Source organism: Agelaius tricolor, unplaced genomic scaffold (assembly GCF_023055355.1).
Source record: "Agelaius tricolor isolate 1412-34295 unplaced genomic scaffold, bAgeTri1.0.p SCAF_31, whole genome shotgun sequence".
Taxonomy (NCBI): Eukaryota; Metazoa; Chordata; class Aves; order Passeriformes; family Icteridae; genus Agelaius; species Agelaius tricolor.
This window is the reverse complement of record NW_027269291.1, coordinates 2,252,983-2,272,219: the sequence shown is the minus strand read 5'-3', so window position 1 is coordinate 2,272,219 and position 19,237 is coordinate 2,252,983. Positions and strand designations below refer to the sequence as shown.

Sequence of the window (19,237 nt, the reverse complement as noted above, 5' to 3'; positions counted from 1 at the left end):
CCCCCGCCGGGCCCCGCCAGCACCGAGAACGGCACCGGGTAACGGGAGCGGTACCGGGCACGGGGCAACAGCACCAGGTAATAATGGCACTGAGTGACGGCACTGGGCACCGGGTAACAGTGCCGGTACCGGGCACGGGGCAATGGCATCAGGCAGTGGCACTGGGTGACGGTACCGGGCAGCAGCACAGGTTAACGCCACCAGCACGAGGTAATGGCACAGGGTGTCATAAGTGAGTAGTGACTCTAGCACTAGAATTCAAAACAACTTCAGGCTTCAACAACAGCAGCTCTGGCAGGACACAAACCAGCACCAGAATTAGGCAGCAAGTACCAGGGGAGCCCAAAGCAGCACCAAGCCTTGGTTCTGGGAGCAGGAATGACCAAGTCAGTACCAGGTGGCCACAGACGTGGCTGCGGGGCTGCCTTGTGCTGACTCCGGGCCCTCTGTGTGAGGCAGCCCTGGCTGCACGGTGCTCATTCCCACCACAGGCCCGGGCTGACACTTTGCAGCTACATGCACGGCCAAGATCCCCAGTGCTGCCACAGCCTCAGGATGCTGCCTGCATCCTCTTCTTCCAAGGTGCCACAACCCCTGCAAGCTGTGAGAAGACCCAAGGCACTGCCCGCTCCTCTGCAGTTGCTCGAATAGGGAAAGTTGACAGCGGCCATAAGAAAACCATCCTGAGGAGGTCTTGCACAGCTGGCAGGCACAGCAGACTCCTCGTGGCAGCACTGGCACCCCAGGGCAGGGGGTACCCCGGTGACGGGCAGCCCGGGGTGCGGCTGCCGTGCGGTGATGGGCAGAGGTGGCGGCAGGAAGCAATACTGGGTGTGCTCGTTCTGCCCCAGCGCTTGCACCCACCGCATGGGATCTCCTGGGCTTTCACTTTCGCTACCAGCTCGTCTTCTGTGGCCTGAAAAAACTCCGGAGGGAAATTCAGCAAACGCAGGTCCCTCTCCTGCTCTGGGCTGGTAGGAGCACGGGTGACCCTTCCCCGGTGGGAATCCAGGGAGGAGGGACTCGTCTCTCCTTGTGCCAGCCCTGGAATGGGATCTCTCCCAGACAGCTGGTGCACCAGCAACTGCAAATCACTTGGCCTCTGTGTCAGAGCACAGCCCCGAGTTCCCACCTCTCTACTGCTTTTGTGCTCTTGTGCTAAAGTCCTCCAGCTCCAGCTCGGGCTCCTCACTGCCTCATCCAGCTCCACACTTCCAAGAGATAAATATCTGTGGGCTGGGCAGGCACCAGCCCAGCACCTGCTCCATGCAAACACCAGCCACAAAACGCTGCTTTCCAACTTTGCCAGCCCCACTCCGTGCCTGGAGCAGCCTTGGTGAATGACTGGATGAGTGACTCCAGCCCCAACAGCCCCCAGCTCCCACCAAATGTTTTGCTGCCTGTGCTCACCAGCTTGGGAGAATCTCACACACAAAGGCTGACACATCGCTGCTGAGCCACTGCCAGCAGAGCCCTGGCTGCACTTCTCAGTGCTCCTCTCACTCCAGACCTCACAGAGAGGTGAGCTGGGACCCTGGCAAGCAGGGACAGGCAGCCAACATGAAGCCAGCAGCTCCCACACTGTCTGTATTCAACGAGACACAAGAAAAGGAGCGGAGAAGGCAGCGCAGGGCCCTGGTGCCTGCCCACCCTGCTTGGCTGGGACGCTCTTGCTCTGGTGAGTTGCATCATGGACATGCAGCTTTCACAATCCCTGGCCCACATAACCCATTGGAGCAGGCAGCCAGGCGGGCACTGGCTGCTCAGGCCAGAGAATCAAGGTCACACACAATGTCTGTGCCTGCTGGGGCTCTGTCCAGGCACCACAGATCCAGGGGTAGCTGGAGGATCCCAGGGACACAGCACTCCCTGTGCCAGAGACCTGCACAGCTACACATGCTTGGGAGAGCTGGGAGATGAACACAAAACACCCTCTCCTTTCCCTCCTTTCTCCCTCCCTTTTCTGCTACAAAAGGGGGAAAAAAGGAAAAATAAATTAGTGTTGGGAGAGAAAGTGGAGAGTGCTCCTTGCTGAGAGGGCAAGTGGAATCCAATAAAATCCAATCCAATCCAATCACAATTTGTTTTCGCCAGGTCCCAAGGAAAACTCCGAGCTGGCTGGTGGGGATGTTACCAGAAGAAATTCTTCCTTTCCAGAGGAAAAGAACAGAGGAACAGTGACTGCAGCAGTGACAGATGGAGAGGCTGCCCTTAGATCTGCCCTGGAACTGCCCCAGCTCCACCCCAGCGATGCCCCGAAGAGATCTTAGCTCTACCCTGGCTCTCTTTGTGCCTCAGAGAGTCTCGGAAGCCTCTGGGAAGGTGAGCATGATCCGGGCTGAGCCGCAGCCGGACGCATGGGCACCTTGCATGAGCTCAGCAGGATGCCGAATGACGCCGCGCATTCCGGGGACAGAGCGAGTCTGGAGCTTCGTAATGGATTTCCGAGAAAATTGCCTCTGTGTTTGGAGCGGGAGAGCAAAGAGTGCAGGCGGAACGGCCTTTCTCTGTAAGTGGCATCTCAAGGGTCTTAATTATTTCTCTGGAGTGGAAACATTTATTTAGATGGCTCTGGAGAAGTCCTGACGCTTTTGGCCACTGCCCTCCGGGCACATCCTGTATGCGAGGCTCCTCTGCAATGCTCCCCGCTGCTCCCGGGAAGTGCAGAGGGCTTGGGCAAAGCACAAACACCCAACCACGTCAACTGCGGGCAGGACACGGCCTCGGCTCCATCCCCTCCTGCTTACCGGGAACCAGGAGCTCTCATGGGGGAGCCCAGCCCCATCCCATCCCTGCTCTGCATCCCTCACGCTCCCAGATCTCAAAACAAAACCCCGTTGTGATAATGCAGCCCAGCTAATGTGAAACAGATGAATCCCCACATTAGTCACAGACTCACATTTTCCCACAAAGGTCCCACTGGAGAGCCAGTGTGGATGGGCCCTGCGGGGTTCCAGCCCTGCTGCTGGTGCAAGAGGCAGCCTGGGAGGAGCAAGGGGGACAGGGCAGCAGCACAGACCCTGCCAGAACCCGGCCACCCGTGGGCAGCACACGACTTGGAGCCGTGGGCAGGGCAAAGTGGGGGCACCAGAGATGTTTGTCACTGGCACAGGCTCAGCCTGGTGGTGCCCAGTGCCAGGAGGAGGGGATGATCTGCTCCAGCAAAAAAAACAAACGGAAATGACATTTTGTCCAAGGGGGAACTTCCACAGGAAACCTCTGCCTCCAGCCACTCGGATAGGGCTGGGAACAACCCAGCAAACACTTGGCCTCAGCAGCCAAGCAGTGCCATTGCTTGGGCAAAGACTCCATAGCTCCTCCTGCTAGGAAAAAACATCCAGTTTCTGCTACTGAAACACCCGGGAGAGTGAGAGCCCGACTGGGTCTGCAGAGGGCACCAGAACCCCCCATCAGCTCAGTGAGTATCTCTGCACCTGAGGGGGCACGGGGGCACCCACAGCCCCGCTGGGACCAAGGGCACAATCCTCTCCTGCCCACCCCAGTGCCAGGGCTGGCCGGGGGCATCAGGAGCACAGCACAGGGGTGCACTTGGCCCCCACCCCACACTGGTGCATCCCAGCATCCCTGCACACCCCCATGCATCCCTGTCCTCTCCCTGCATCCCTGCTCTGCCTTGCAGAGCTCAGGTTGCCACAGTAACCACTCAGTCCCAGCTGCTCCAGCCACCAACGTGCTGCCACAGGTCAGCCCAGTGCAGCGGCTGCACCAGGGCCAGGAACCTTCACCCCATGTCAGGGTGAGCAGAGCCCTTGGTGATGGTTCCACCACTGCACTGTGAGCCAGGATGGGGCATCTGTAGAGAAACAGGCAGGTTGTGTCCTCCTGGAATGGCTGGGAGGTGGTGTTTTTGGTGATCACACTGTGCTGGAGCTCTGGCTCTGACCTCTGCCACATGTGGCAGTGGAAGCCACCGCTGCCTGGCTCTGCTCTGCTGTGTATTTATCCGAGTGTGATGCAATATTTATTTGACTGTTGTGTTCTGAGCACTGGAAGCAGGCTTTGGGATGGCTCTTGGCTTGGCCAGCAGTGGCATGTGCTCTGCAGCTCAGCACGTGTTGCTGTGGGAAGATCCTACCCAGCACCTGGGAGGGCAGAGGGCACCCTCAGGCTGGTCCTGGGGATCTTTGCCTCCCACCCCTCACTGCAGCCCTGCTCATTCAGCTGCTTGATCCTGGAGCTGCAGATCAACTGTGGCCTCTCTAATCCCTGTCTGCTGCCTTATTCCCAAGGACTGTCAATATTGCACAGCTCAGACAGCCCAGGTACCAGTGGGACCCTGCTTGAGCCCCTGCTCTGAGTGCCCCTGGCCCAGGGCTGCCCTGGCAGGTGGCTGCCCATCCCCACAGGGCTGCCCTGTGCCTGTCACGCATCCCAAGCGGATTATCTGCATTTGGAAACCCCTAATCCGTTTGCACGCTTGGCTCAGACACTGTCCCCACTCCTCCCCACTGTGCTGTGAGCCTGGGCAAGGAGCAAAGCCACCCTGTGACCTCCTTTTGGAGCCACAAACAACCTCCTGCCCCAGCACAGGCAGAAAGCAAGGGCTGCAGGGCTGACTGGGGCAGGAGGAGGGGGACAGGATGTTGGCAAGTGTCCCTTGCCCCAGCTGCTGCTGGTGCTGCAGGGGTTTCTCCAGCCCAGCACAGGGACTCCCCTGGGCACTTTCTCCTGCTGCCCATCAGGCTCCAGGAGCTCCCAGCCTGCTGCTCCCCAGAGCATTGGCAGCAGGAGCTCCAAGGTGGGAGCTGTGGCCCCTTGAGCCCATCACTCAGGGCTGGGGCAGGTCCCAACAGGGGCCAGGGAGGTAAGGAACCCCTGATCTGCAGGAATAGAGAATGAGACACAATGTTCCTGGCACCACATGGTTGTGGCAACCCCGAGGGTTGCATATGGGTAAGAAAATTCCTTAGTCCTGGGTTCTCAACCCCATCCTGCAGCTGCCAGAGGGGAGCTGGTACATGGCAGGGCAGGAGAAGGGCTGGGCATCATTCCTTTGTGAGCTGCCCCCCACCTGCAGCACCCTGGGCTGCACCACTGAGATGGGACTGATCCAATACAGCTGCCTTGAGAGCAGGAATGGGTTTGTGAGGCCTGGGCAGAGCCCTGGTTTGGTTTGACAGTGAAATGCAGTGGGGCTGGTTCCCAAAGCAGGGACATGGTCAGCTCAGCCCTGAGCAGGATGCTCCAGGGCACACAGAGGGCAGAGAAGGCTCCAGCGCACCTCCAGCGCCTCAAATGATGCAGCACAGCCAGTTCCACATGACCTGCATGAACAATCCCCCTAATCCTGCTCTGACAGAGAAATAATCTCTCCCTCTTGGCCTCATCAGAGCACAAACCCTGGAATGATCCTGTTCGTGGTTCCTCTCCTCACATCCACGTGGCATTGCAGAGGGCTAGGGGTACAAATGCTGGGGTGGGCTCCACCAGGGCTGTGTGTGCAAAGCGTGGCACCGTCACCAGCCTCACACACCCACCCCAGCTGTGCCTTGCAGGGCCTGGCCCTCGCTGCCCCCAGCTCCAGCCCATCACCCCCTGGGGCAGAAGCAGCCACAGGGGCCCCTCTGCAGCCCCAGCCAGCCCGGGCTGAGAGCAGCCAGAGCAGGGCCCCAGCGCAGCCGTGTCCTCCCACGCTGGCACCGGCATTTCCTTTACACAACTGCCGGAGACCCGGGCGCGTCTCTGGGGCAGAGAAAGCAACCACGGGCTGGGGCAGGGCCGCTGGCCCCTGGCTGCCCTGGGAAGGGCCCCGCAGCCCCGGGAAGGGGCAGCTGCCCACGCCTGCCGGGCAGGAGCCGGGGCCGCTCGCGCCGCGCAAACCGCAGCGGCGGCACCGGGGCCGGGCTGCGCCGAAGGAGGCCCCAGTTCCCGGAGCAGGGTCAGGTGGGTGCCGCAGGCAGGGCCCAGCTCACACCCCACAGCACGTCGCTTCAGGGCCTTTATTTCGGAGAAAGTTAAAGCCTGTAGATACAGCAATAAAATATACAAAAAAATAAAATTTTTTTACAGTATTGAATGCTGCCAGGGACTGCGGCCGGAGGCAGTGAGCGAGCAGAGGGGCAAAGGGCCCTCATCGCCCCTGAGCAGCCTCAGGGCCAGCCACGGACCCCCTCCTGCTCCACACACAGCTTGGAGGGGCTTGCCCAGACCCCACAGCCACGGGGATGCTCCCCCCTGCCCTCTGGTTCCCTGCCCACCAGCTGTGATGCAACTCGGAGGGAGCAGCTCTCCCACTGCCTCCCCCACCCCTCCACTGCTCATCCGTGTCTGCCCACTGCATGGAAAGGGCAGGAGGGCTCCCCCAGTTTCGTTAAATGCAGGACCAACCCCCCAAAATTCAGGACATTCACAACACCCCTGTCACTGTCCTGCACTGCCCCACAGCAGGTTCCTCTCCTCCCATCCACTGCTCCCTTCAACTCTTGACCCTTCCCACCCTTAAATGTGAGGGGCCAACCTCCAACTGAAATGCCACATGAAGCCCTCAGGAAGCTGCAGACCCCATGCCTGGCCCCTAACAACTCACAAAGAAAGGGACAGGCCAGGAGCCCCCCACTGTCAGCCATGCTGGTTCCTCCAATTCCCCAGGGTCCAACTGCTCTAACTCAGCACAGTGCTGGAAGCAAGACTGTGCTCCCAGCACCAGCCTGGCCACAGGGAAGCCAAGGCAGCCCCTGTGGCTTCACCCAGCTCCCAGAATGGGCCACAGCTGCAGATGCTGTTCACACACAGGTGCCACTACTGGGTAGCAGCACTGCCCTACGCCAGGGACACCAGCCATCCCAAAAGGAGCCCAGGCTGCTGGCACTGGCCAGGTCACTGTGCCCAAAGCAGGAAGCTGAGGACAAGCACAAGCAGCTCCTGAACCTCTGGGCTCCCAGGCTGAGTCCAGCAGGGGCAGTGCCTGCTGCGTCCAGGGTGGGAGCACCTGGATACATCCATCCACCTGCAGCTCTGAGCCCTGTCCTGGTCATCCTGGCCAAAACCAGGGCCAGGTGGGTGCAGAGAGGGGACTCACCCCAGCACCCTGCGAGCTCTAGGAGGTGCTGGGAGCAGCATGGCAGCCCCTGCCACATGGCAAATCCCCTCTGCAATTCCAGATTTGTGGGTTTGGGTGTGGGCACAGTCAGGGCAGCAGCTTCCAGCAGCGGGACCAGGGCTGTGGAAGCGTTTGTAGGAACTGTGGCTGCAATCGGAGGCAAATAGGCACTTGAATGAGCAAAAATAATAGAAAACCGTTATGGAAGGAAATAGAAAAAGGTTCATCCCCCTCCCCCAGAGATGAGCTGCACCACCCCAGAGAGGGGCTGCGCTGTTGGGTGAGGTGAGGACCTGACCCACGCAAGGACCCTGGCCCCCAGCAGTTCCCAAGGGCAGGCCTGGAGCAGCTGCAGCCGAGTGGGACAAATCCAGGGGGAGGCTCTGGAGGTGGGAAGGCTGAGCTGCAGCCCCTCACATGGGCGAGGATGCACACTCTGGGGTCAGCTCCATGTCGAAGGTCAGCGACTCTGCGGGCAGACACAGGCAGGGTTACGGGGCCCTGGGTGTGGGGTGGCAGCCAGGGCCCCCTGGAGCCCCCCCAGACTCACCAAACTGCCCGCCCGCGTTGCTCTCCGCGCCCTCGCTGCTGGTGCCGAACTGCATGAGCGAGTCCAGCGTGCGCGGGGACATGGGCAGGTCGATGGTGTTGCTGAAGGAGGTGCTGTCCGAAGGAGAAGAAGCACAGAAAGCTCCTCAGTCAGGGCCTGCCTGGCCAGAGCTCTCTAACACCCCCTCTACCCGCTGAGGGGCCCCCAGAGGTCTCCAGAGGAAAGGGGCCCTGGAGGGGAAGAACGGGGCTGTGGTTTGGGCAGCAGCCGGAGCCTGGCTCAGCCCCCACCGTCACCCCAGGCTGGGAACCCCACAGGAACCAAGCAAAGCTCAGACAGAGGTGGAAAGAAAGGAAGGAAACCTCTCCCTCAAGCATGGTTGAGCACACAAACACCCCCCAAGCAGTGACGGACACCTCCCAGGAACACTCACGGGGTGACACAGATGAACTTGGTCTTCAGGTATGGAGCAGCACCTGCAAGGAGGGAGAAGCTTCATCAGCAGCCACTCAAGGACAAATCCTTGTCTCTGCCCCCCGGAACGCAGGCAGTGCCCACCCTCTGTCCCATGGCTGGTGCCACACTGTGGCTGTGCCCTCCAGGGATGGCACAGGGTCCTGGCTGGTGACAGCCAGTGCTGCTCCCCAGAGCTTCCCTGTGACAAAGGAGCCACAGAAAGTCAACGACTACCTGAGTCTGTGGCTTCCGAGTGTTCCTGGCTCTCAGAGCGGCAGTACTTCCCAAATGCCTCCTCCTTGGGGATGTCTGGGTACAGGTACACCAGAGGGGACACCAGGATGTTGGTGGCATCCATGATTTTGTAGCCCATGATGATCTCAGCAAAGGACATGTTGTTCAGCTGCTGCTTGGTGTAAGGCTCCACTGACTGGATCTGTGTCTTCCCTGTGCAAGGAAGGAGAATTTTGGCACACAACAAAGGCAGGGCTGCCTTCAGACATCCCCAGAGCAGCAGAGACAAGATGGGCCTGGGGCTGTGTTTAGCCCTACCAGGCACACAGCAGACCACAGGGCAGGACTGTGACCTGACTGTGTTCAGTGCCATAGAAAACTGTGCAGCACGTGGGCACAGACACCCAGAAGGCAAAGACCAGCTAAGGGCAGCCAGGCTCAGAAGTTAACCCACACAGACAGCTTGTTGGGACAAGGACAAACGCTTATCAGGGCACCCAAGCCCCCTCTGGAAGCTGGAATGCCAAGCCAGGCACCCGGGGCAGAGCTCGTACCACTGATGTCCTTCTCCACCCAGGTGAAGGTGATGCCCCCCTCCTTGCTGCTCTCACTGAAGCGCAGCAGGAAGGTCCCTGGGGGCTTGGTGCTCAGGATGGCTCGCTCCCGCTCCTTGCTGATGAAGCCCATGATGTACCTGGGCAGGAGGAAGCAAGAACAACAAATGGAGGTCAGGGCACAGGAGCAGCCTGTAAGTCATGCCAGCTCTGCTCAGCAGCAGAACTCAGACTAGCCACTGACATTTTATGTATTCCCAGGTGAGGTTTCACTCTGAAACAGCAAAAAGTATCCGAGGACAGCACACCTGGCACATGGACAAGCACCCCACGCCATCAGGGTGGAACCTGTGGGACCCTTCCAGGGCCCAGCCTAACCTCAGGCTCTGGGCTGGCACTCACCCTTCGTTCCACAGTGCCAGGATGTACTTCTTCACCAAGTCAATGATGTTGTCCAGCCAGACCCAGAAAGAGAAGCCTTTGCCAGCCATGTTCTCCTGGGAAAAGGCAGAGAGGCTGCTAGCACAGCTTGGAAGAAGGGAACAGCCAAGGGAACATGCTCATGGAAGGGAGGAAATTCTACCTTGCAGAACTTGGCCCAGGTGATCTGACAGCCAGAGTAATTCACACCTGGTCCTGGAAGAGAAAAAAGAACACAACCATTTATAAATAGAGCTGTCCTTCCAAAGACACCATTTCCAGGGTTTGTGCCATTTGGGAGAAAACCAAGCACCTGAAAATTACTCAGGCCAAAAGCTCTTAGGCCAAAACACAGGACCTCACTCTTGGATGACATGTACAGGTGGGGAATCATGCCAGGGGACAAGAGGGATGGGCAGGCCACCCTGGAGGCCAGCCCTCTCTTACCCAGCAGTTTCTCTGCCAGTGTGGTCAGCTGCTCGATGCTGAGCCCGCGCTTGGTGGTGGAGGAGAACTGCCAGCTCAGCACCTCTGCCACCTGGTCCCAGGTGCCAATGGGGGGCTTGGTGAAGAAGTTCACGTTCTGCACGAGGAACACACAGCCCTGAGTGGGACATGGGACAGGAGCAGGGCCAGGTTCTGCCTCAGCCCCGCTCTGCAGCCTCAGTTTCCCTCTCACCCATCCTGGCACCTGCCCTGCTGCCCTCCCACACCAGCCCTACCTTGGGGTTGTTGGTCAGCATGTTGTACCACAGGATGGATGCCCAGGCATTGGGCATCTGGCAGATGTTGGAGATGACCACCACAGGCAGCGAGTGGGTCTGCAAAGAGAAGATGTCACCATGGGTTGGGACAACTCCCAGGGCTCCACCCAGGCCTGTGGTGGTGAAGGCAGTGACCCAAGCCTCACCTCCAGGTCGATCTTCAGCCCCTGGTGATACACCTCTGTCTCAAAAGTGATGAGGTGCAGCTCCTCAGTGACTATCAGCGAGGCCTGGGGCAGAAGGGGACACCATGAGCACCACGAGACACCCACCCCCACCCCAACACACGGCCAGCAGACCCAGCACAGCTGCTGGGGCTGGCCTGGCAAGCTACCAACGTGACAATCAGTGCTGGTGGACCCCCTGCATCCCCTCCCAGCTCAGCTGCCCCTGTCAATGGCCAGGCCCCTGACACTCACATCACAGTTGGCTCGGCCTCCATTGCCACAGCGCTGCTCCCTCAGGGTCTGCAGAGAGAGGGACAGGCTGCAGCAGCACCACAATGACACCTGGCTGTACAGGAGCAGCCCAGGAGCTCATGGTACCCACCAGGTGTTTGAACTCTGCTGAGAGGCTGCCATTGTTTGACTCCTCCATGTTCATGACCTTGGTGTTGGTCCCCAGGATGTTAAACTTGCGGGACCTGGCAAGAGGAAAGAGTCAGGCTGACAGGGCAGTCTTGGAGTGACTGTGTGGTAGCATGTTTGCCAGGAATAAAAGCAGAAACAAGAAATGAGGAAAAAGCAAACAGAGCACTTACCCCCGAAGTGCTGCAACGTCCCCAGAGTCCCTAGAAAAGGGGGAAGAGACACCAGGTCATGGCAGTGGCCCTCCCACCCTGATGCAGACAAGCTGCTGGGTGGTGCCAGCTGCATCCCAGCACAAGTCCCATGAGCCCCACAGGCCTTGCCCCCACGTGGGGGTGAACCCTCAGGACTCAGCACCACCCTCCACCCTCCCCTTCATCTGGGGGCCACACTGGCCCTCGTTGTGGAGATCAAGCCCAATCCAGGGGCAGCAGGAATCAGTCCCATCCCAGTTACCCCACCCAGTGCCACTGGAAGGGAAGCACAGGACTCACTTGTCAATGCAGACTTTGATTTTCAGCTGATAGTTCAGCTCTGGAAACTTGACCAACAACCTGCAAGAGTCAGCAGACACAGAGCATGAACATGCTGTGTACAGAAAGTGCTCCTGTTCCACCTGGCACAGCCAGCAGCATGGACCAGCTCCTCTGACATCCCTGGGCACACCTTCACACAGCCCTGGGACCCGTCCCCAGAAGCAGGGAAGTGCTGGCACTCCCCTGAGCATCCTGAGCAGCTCGTTTGGGCTGCTGACAGCCCATGCCAGGCTCTGAACAAACACCCTCCACACCACTCTGGGCCAGAGGCTGCCATGGAGGCACAGCTGGGAAAGGGGAAGGAAGCTCCAGGCAGAGCCTGGTGTCAGAGCATGGCAGGGAACATGGCCCAGGCTGAGCAGCAGCTGGCCAGGGATGTGCTGATGCTTCCCACCCCCACAACAGGATTTACCAGAACCCAGCAGATCCCCAGCCAGCCCTGCACTGAGTCATGTGGGCAGCACTCCAGCCCTCTGGGATCATCCTTCTGGGATCTATCCTGCTGGTATCCATCCCTTCCCAGCACTGGAAGCAGCATCTTCAGAGAGTGACCCCAGGCTGCCCTCCCTGCTCAGCTCCCCTCCCTCACCTGTGGGGAGGCACCCACCTGACTTTGGTGGTGAACTGCACACCTGTCTTGATGACCAGGGGCCTGTCAGGGTGCATGGGCATGCAGGGCTGCCTCTCCACCACAAAAGCACTGCAGGAACAGCACAGAGACCACAGTCAGACTCACTGCCCACCCTCCGTCCACAGCCAAGCAGCTCCTGGCTGCCTTCAGCACCTTTTCATCAGGTTCCTGAACAGCTCCACAATGCGCTCCTCCAGCATGGGCCGGTGCTGGACGATTGGGTCACCCTTATAGGACACTTTTTGCTGCAGTTCTTCCAACTTCTTGATCTGCTGCCGGGTCTGTAGCTGTGATTCAGCAAGGGAGGTTATCCTAGGGGAGCAAGGAGAACCAGCATTAGCTCTGGCTGCCAAGCCCACACTGTCCAGCCTGCAGAGCACTCCTCTTCCCATGCAAGAACACAATCTCCATGCCAAGCCAGTCAGGAACTGAGTGTGTCTGTGGCTCCAAGCCCAGAGCATTTTTCTAGGCCATGCATTACAAACAAAACCTGCACATGCCCAGGTGACTCCAGGGCCATAAACTTTCCAGCAGCCTCAGAATCCCCCAGGCACAGAGCTGGGGACAGTGTGACACCTTTCCAACACCATGCCCACCATCGTGGCTCAGTCTAAGCTGCAGGCTATATTGACATGTGCAAGCATCAGAAATGTCCATTTTGCAAGGACATTTCCAGAGAGCAAGAGCTCATTTCCACAGCAGGTGTCTGAGTGCCACTGCTCTGGGCACTGACACAGTCCCAGGCAGCTCTCACCAGTTCTCAAGCCTGTCCAGGCAGATATTGGGTGGGCCACCAATGCAGGCAATCTGCTGTCTCCTCTTCCAGTCTGCCAGTTCCTCATCTGCCAGCATCTTCTGCACATACTCCATGGCAGACAGCAGCCCAGCCAGCTCGCTCACTATGCCCTGCCAAGAGAGAAAGCAGAACCTTCAGCATGCTGTGACTTCCCCCACGGACCCACAAGTTTCACATTCACAGGCAAGGAAGAAGTCGCTCAGGGCTGTGCTTGCTGCACTGCTCCTGGTTCTGGCCATGCAGGAGCTACCAAATTCCAGCCCTGAAGAAGGGGGATCTGCACCCCAGAGGAACCTGGAGGGTCAGTTGCCCCTCTTACCCTGCGCATCTGGTCCAGTGCTGTCAGCATTTGCTCCAGCTGCTGCATCTTCTGCCGGGTCACTGACTGGTTGTTCCCGTTCAGGTCCTGCATGTCTGTGCAGAGGTGAGAAGAAGCTTCAGCCACACTCTTCACACCTCCTCAAGTGCCACAACAACACAACACTTGCACAGCAAAGTGCGGGCACCCTACAGCCAAGCAGGAATCTGGCACAGCCTCCAAGCAGCTCCGTGGCTCTCCTGCACACACAGAGGCCAATCCCTGCCCACCCCACTGCTGTGCTCACAGCAAAGCTCAGTTCAGCTCCCCCAAGGGCAGCATCCTTGGCAGAAACAGAAGACCAGGTTTATCCAATTGCCATGCAAATGCCCCGAGAATGAGCACATTCCCTCTGGGAGTGGAGGTTGGAACACCTTTCCAACAAGTTTCCTTGCAGGAACACACTGTGGTTTGCAGATGCTAATGAGCTGTCATTACCTCCTTGGCTTTTCAAAGTCTTGTAGTTAAAATCAAAGTCATCCTGGAGATTTTCCACCACTTTCATCTTCTGCTCCAGATCCTTGAAGGCAAGAAATGTAATTTCACTCACAGCACTCAAGAATTGTGGTGAGGAGAGCTGAAGGTGCCCAGGCAGACACATACCTGCACCCTCTTCCTGACATCCTGCAGGTGCTGCTCAAGCATCTGCTGCTTCTCTGTCACCACAGCTGCTGTTGGATGTGTTGCCTGTCCCCCTTGCTGCAGAGGGGACAAGAAGGACATAAGGACAGGGCTGTAACCTGGGGATGCTCCCTTCCAGCCTGAGAAGGTTCTGCAGGGTCCTCAGCCCATCCTTAACACACACTGGCAGCTGGCTGCTCACTTCAGCATCAGCTCCAGAGCAGCCGAGGAGAGGAGAGATGGAGACACCCAGCCAGAACACCCAGGCTGTGTCCTGGCTGTCAGCAATCAGGATGGCCAGGACCAGGAGGCCCTGGGATACGTGGCCACTGACCTGGGCTGCAGTAGCAGCTGTCTGGAGGAGCCGGGACTCTTCCCAGAGGCAGCGAGCCACGATGCGGGCGATTTCCATTGGCTTCTCCAGGTATCTGCTCTGTAAAGGGTCAAACAGGGTCAGCAGGCACAAGGCAAGCCCTAGGATCTCCACATCAGGGCTGTGGATGCTGAGCTGTGCCAAGGAATCGCTCGGACCCTCACCAGCTCCCCCACTGTCGGAACTCAGGACATCCCTCTGGCTGTCCTGCATTGCCCAAACCCCTGCCAGGGGGCTCAGAGACCTTGGCACAGAGCCCAAGACACCTGTGACTTTGATTGTGACCCATGGAAAAAATTACCAACCTTATATGAGGATCTGCAAGCCACAAAAATCTAAATAGAATAATAATTAGCTTGTCACGGGGTGAAAAATTGATTTTTTGGGGGTTTTTAGAATGGGGGTTCAGGAGGCAAGAAGGAGGGATTATAATAATAATTAGTTTGTCACGAGGTGAAAAATAGATTTTTTGGGGTTTTTAGAATGGGGATTCAGGAGGAATCTGGGTGTGTCCAGCTTTTTTCCTTCTCCTTCTTGGCCTCCATCTTCTGCTGTGATGTTGGCACTTTTGGATTGGTTTAGAGTAGAAGCTCACTGTCTAACATAGGTCATAGGTATTGGGAAGTTATGGTAAATAATGTACACGTAGTTTTTAGTATAAAAAGGTAACACCAGTGTGCCTCTGTCTGACCTGCTGAACAGACCTCAGCAGGCCAGAGAAAGAATTTTATAGATAAGAAACAATAAACAATCTCGAGAAAGAGAATAGAAGATTCTGACTCCTTCTTTGACAGCCAGGCTGGGAAAAGAGACTTTCTAACACATCTTGGGGTCCCTCTGAGCAGCAGAAACCCCGAGACCCCACCATGCTGGCAGCTCCCAGCTCACCTGCAGGAACTGCTTGATGCGGCGCAGGTTGTGCTGGTAGAGGACGTTGGACTCCTGCAGGAAGCGGCTGTACTGCTGGTCGATCTCCCCCAGCAGGTTGTGGAACACCAGCGTGGCGTGCGACTCCTTGCTGGCAGCATAGGCCCTGTGCAGGGGAGAGAGAGCCCTGAGTGCCTGGCATGGGGCAAGGGGCAAAGCAGGGGGGGCTCTGCTCACACCCAGCATCCCCCGTGCAGCTTACAGAATCTCTGAATCGTTTAGGAAGGAAAAGAACTCTGAGATGGAGTCTAGCTGGTGACTAATCACCATCTGGTCAAGTAGACCAGGCAGAGGGTGCACACCAGCACCTGATGTCTGTGAGCACGTCCCACATGCTCATGGACAGGATCCAGCCATCAGTGCTCTCTGTCAGCCCCCTTTACAACAGAGGTCAGTGTTAGCCAGCCCTGCATGGGAACATCCCCCTGCTTCTCCTGGCCCAGGCTCTAACACAGTGAACAAAGTCCCACTCCATTCCCTCGATGCCACATGAGCCCCAGAGAGAGACCAGTCCCATCACCCGGGGAGCAGGGGAAGTGACAGAGCTCCTCCAGCCCTCTTGAGTCCCTACAGGTGGGTGTTATGAGCAAAGTCCCCTCAGAGGCATTTGAAAAGTCCTTACCAGTCCTGGCTTTCAATCCAGGGGGCCAGGAACTGCCGGAGCTCCATGGGGAAGCTGTCGCTGTAGAGCTGGTGGAGCTGCTCCAGGTAGCGCGTGTCGAGCTGCTGCAGCTGGTTCCACTGCGCCATCCTGGCCACCTCGGGAGACCTGAGGGGTGGAAACACAGCTGGCTCAGAGCTGGCTCCTGCCTCCCTCCTGCCAGGACTCAGCTGTGACCCTGAAAAGAGTTCTTCTCCCTGGCCAGAAACAGAGACAGCCAGGGCACAGTGCTCCAGGACAGCTGGCACAGGCAGGCTGGCCAGTGGCAACAGGTAGGAATGAGGATTTAATCTGGTCTCAAAAGCACCCCTGGTTGGTCCTGCTGGGAGGCAGGGAAGTGGCTGTGGAGCTTACAGTAAGTGTGGAAGGCGGAGACTGCCAGGAAGCTACAGAAACAGGGAAGGAGCAATTTTCAAGTTCACGACTTGTATCAATGGAAATCAAGCTGACACTAACGAGGGGACTCCAGCTGTGCTGGCAAATGAAGGCACAGCTCTGCGTGACACCAGCAGTCACTTCCCTGCAGAAAGTGGTTTGCTTTTCCCAAAGGTCCCTGCACTGAGATGCAGCATCACTACGTGGCCTCCTCCCCCATGGGACTCTTCCCCCATTTGTCTGGGTGTGAAAAAAAGAAAGTGGAAATATCCTCTGAGGGCTGAGACACCAGGAGGGGACAGACATTGGCACTGACACGGGGGTTAAGAGAGGTTTTTAGTACTTCACAGCTCTGAACAGCCCCAAAGGCAGGAGCAGGACATTAACCTTGAACTACAACCCGCTGGTGCAATCCTCAGAGAAGTCCACATGAACCAAACCTGCTTTGAATGGAGCAACAAGTGAACAAGAAAGGAGAGAGCCAGTGGCCACAGATTCCTACAGCCCTGGAGCCAGACCTGGCTGATGTGACAGAGCCTCTGTGATGCTGCAGTCCCAGGGTTGGGCTGTGAACCGTGGCCCAGCACAGCAGAGCCCCCATTCCACAGGGGGTTCAGCCCTTTGTGGCCAGTGCTCAGCTGCAGCAGCTCAGGCAATGCTCCCTCTGCCCCATGCAGCTGCGGGGGCCACTCCTGCTGCATGAGTGATGCTGCAGGAGGGGCAAACCAACCAAAAGCACAGGCCAGGGCTGAGTGGATGCCCACCAGCCCCGCAGGGATTGCCCTGCCTGGAGGGTGAGCTCAGCACCCGCCTCCTATTGCGCCATGCCCCGGGGGCGGGGGGGCTGCACCAGCCCCTCCGGAAACAGCAGCAGCTGCTGCCCCAGCCCAGCTCCTGCCAGAGCTCTGCTACCAGCCCTGAGGAGGACAGGGCTGCAGCAGCACGGCACAGGAGGCAGCTGGGCAGCCCCTGCAGCGCCCGGTGCCAAGCGGCTCACAGGCGGACCTGCTGCAGAAACAGAACCAGGTGTCACATCCGGACCCACGGTCCAAGATGTTCCTCCTGAAAGGCACAATCTCGGCATTTCAGAGCGGTGCTGGAGCCCCAGTGTGAGAGCACCAAAGCTCCCAGGCTGCCACAGGGCAGCAGCACTTGGACGGGACTCAGCCACTTCCCACTGCCACAAACAGCTGCAGGGCAAGGCAGCTTGCAGCACTGAACTCCAGCTCCTCCTGGCATCCACCCAAGGCACTCTGACATTCCTGGAGGAAAAGGTCCTTAAGACATTCCTTAGAGCAGCAGCCACCACTCTCAAGGAAGCTCTGATCCTGGCAGCCCTGGAACCCCACACAGGAGCCTCTGCCTGGTCAGCCCCACCAAAGGGAAGCCACAGTTAAAAATCTGAGAGTTGAACCTTTCTGATTCTGCTGGGCTTGCCCATCTCTGTGGTTTGCCTCTCCTCCATCTCTGGAATGGAGCCAGAGAGCAGCCAGCATGGCCAGGACCAACACAGCATGATGCAAGCTCACAGGTAAACATGCTGTGCAGAGCTCAGAGCAGAGCTGCTAAAAGCAGATCAAGAGCTAAAGTTCATCTTCCTTTATCTTCCTGCAAGGGCAGAGCACAAGAGTCAGGCCCAGCTGCACAGTGTCACCCTCTGAGACAGCTCTGCACACTCCAACCACCCCACTTAAAATGGGGCTGCCATGGAAGCAACCCCGCAACTGCTTTCTGCCTGCCTTATCTCTGGGACACACCTGGGAACCCCCTGCACGTGTGCTCCTACAGCAAGAAATGAGCCCTAGGGCAAAGTGTATGGGGGAGTCACTGGAAAAAGCCTTAGAAGGACCCCAGGACTCCACATCCCCGGCAGTGACACGAGCAGGATGAAGCTCAGTCACTGACATCATTACACAGGCCACATCATCAGGGTGCCATCCCAGGGTCACGACACATGCCATCAACATCACTTCACAGAGTCCCTGCAGCTGCAGCAAGCACCTTGCTGCCCCCTCTTTCACAGAACCATCAACAGCCCGATGGAAAACTGCTCGACACGGCAGCCAGGGGCTCTGGCAGCACTTTGGAAAGGCTGCTAGAAGAACTTGGCTCTGCTTCTCTGGAGCGATTTCAAAGCCAGCCTTGGAGGTGGAAAACAGCGATGCAGAGATTTGCAACAGGAGGAGGGAGATGGCTCTGGGCAACCTCACAGCCACAGCATGAGTTGTGATCACCCCACAAGCCTGCTGTTCCTCATTGCAGCTCTCCAAGGTCCATCCCAGCTGAAATCCCACTGCAGCAGCTGTGAGTGACACTGTCACCATCCACCCCAGGGCAGGGGACACGCAGGGCACCCCTCCTGTGCTCCAGCAGCTCCAACAGATGGAGCAGAATGAGGGAGTGACAGTGACAGGGATCACTGTCAGGGTGGGAGCGGGGTCTGCTCCCCGATGTGCACCCAGGCAGGGCTGGTCCCAGCAGGTGTAAAGGCCAGCCCAGGCTCCCATCCCGTGTCACCGGACAGGATCGCGGGGGTGTCTGTCCCATGGCCCGAGGGACAGGAGCCAGCCAGACACGGGCAGCAGGAGCGGTGGGCAGCACTGCCAGCCCCGCAGAGCTCTCGGGGGGCTCCATCTCCCGAGCTGCAGGACCCGGCTGCTGTCACACACACCCACGGCGGCTGTCACCGAGGCGAGCCCCGCTCCGGGCGGGAGGCCCCGAGCTGCAGGCGGCGTGCGACAGCCCTGAGCCCGCAGCCCCGCGGATCCCGCCGGCTCCTCCAGCCCCGCTGTGCCCGAGCCCCCTTTCCGCTCCCAGTCCTACCAGCCCCGTTCCGCACGGGACCCCCGAGGCCGTGCCAGCCCCGGCCGCACCGGGCGGGCCGCACCTCCCCCGGCCCTGCCGCTCCCGCCGCTTCTCGCTCTCCGAGAAGCCGGTTCGGGCTCTGTCCCCGTGTGCGGTGCCAGCCCGGAAGATCCGCCCGGGCCGCACAGATCGACCCCGCTCCGCACCGCGGCTCGGCCCTCCAGTGTCGGGGAGCCGGGACAGGCCCCCCCGCGCTACCGGCCCCGCTCCCGGCCCGGCCCCACACCGGCCCGGGGGACACCGGCTGCTGGCGGCGAGCAGCGCCCGCACACCCCCCCGCGCTCACCGGCGGTCCCGGCGGGCGGGGCGGCGGCTCCCGGTGACGGCGGCGATCGCGTCCGGCTTCGCCGAGGGACCGGACCTCCTGCGGCCCGGCACCGCCTTGTCGTGACGTCATCGCCCCCGCTGCCAATGGTTACTCGGTGTTCCCGCGGCCCCGCCCCCCGCCGGCCTCTGACAGCCAATCAGC

At 58.9% G+C, this 19,237-nt stretch overlaps 1 protein-coding gene across 2 annotated transcripts; it reads right to left on the bottom strand.

Moving 5' to 3' along the window:
* Positions 1-5,946: 5,946 nt before the first annotated feature.
* Positions 5,947-19,161, bottom strand: STAT3 (signal transducer and activator of transcription 3). Of its 2 annotated transcripts, none has more exons than XM_071451034.1 (24): positions 19,055-19,161; positions 15,490-15,636; positions 14,829-14,973; positions 13,902-14,000; positions 13,550-13,645; positions 13,385-13,466; positions 12,908-13,002; positions 12,547-12,698; positions 11,946-12,104; positions 11,769-11,861; positions 11,120-11,179; positions 10,799-10,828; positions 10,588-10,681; positions 10,458-10,505; positions 10,185-10,268; positions 9,997-10,095; positions 9,722-9,857; positions 9,438-9,490; positions 9,257-9,351; positions 8,855-8,994; positions 8,298-8,513; positions 8,044-8,086; positions 7,611-7,723; positions 5,947-7,529 (listed from the first exon to the last, which is right to left on the bottom strand). In XM_071451034.1, the coding sequence occupies exons 2-24, from the start codon at positions 15,615-15,617 to the stop codon at positions 7,474-7,476; spliced, it is 2,316 nt and encodes a 771-aa protein (XP_071307135.1). In that variant the 5' UTR covers positions 15,618-15,636; positions 19,055-19,161; the 3' UTR covers positions 5,947-7,473. The 2 variants fall into 2 exon arrangements, with proteins under 2 accessions (XP_071307135.1, XP_071307136.1); XM_071451035.1 differs by having other exon boundaries at positions 8,301-8,513.
* Positions 19,162-19,237: the final 76 nt, after the last annotated feature.

Bases quoted from the DNA above. Each gene is read 5' to 3' on its own strand.
- STAT3 (XM_071451034.1), bottom strand. From the start codon at position 15,617: ATGGCGCAGTGGAACCAGCTGCAGCAGCTCGACACGCGCTACCTGGAG. The intron at 11,862-11,945 runs GTGCTGAAGGCA...CTGTTCCTGCAG, and splicing joins TTCAGGAACCTGATGAAAAG to TGCTTTTGTGGTGGAGAGGC. The intron at 9,352-9,437 runs GTAGAATTTCCT...GCCTTTTCCCAG, and splicing joins CCTGGGCCAAGTTCTGCAAG to GAGAACATGGCTGGCAAAGG.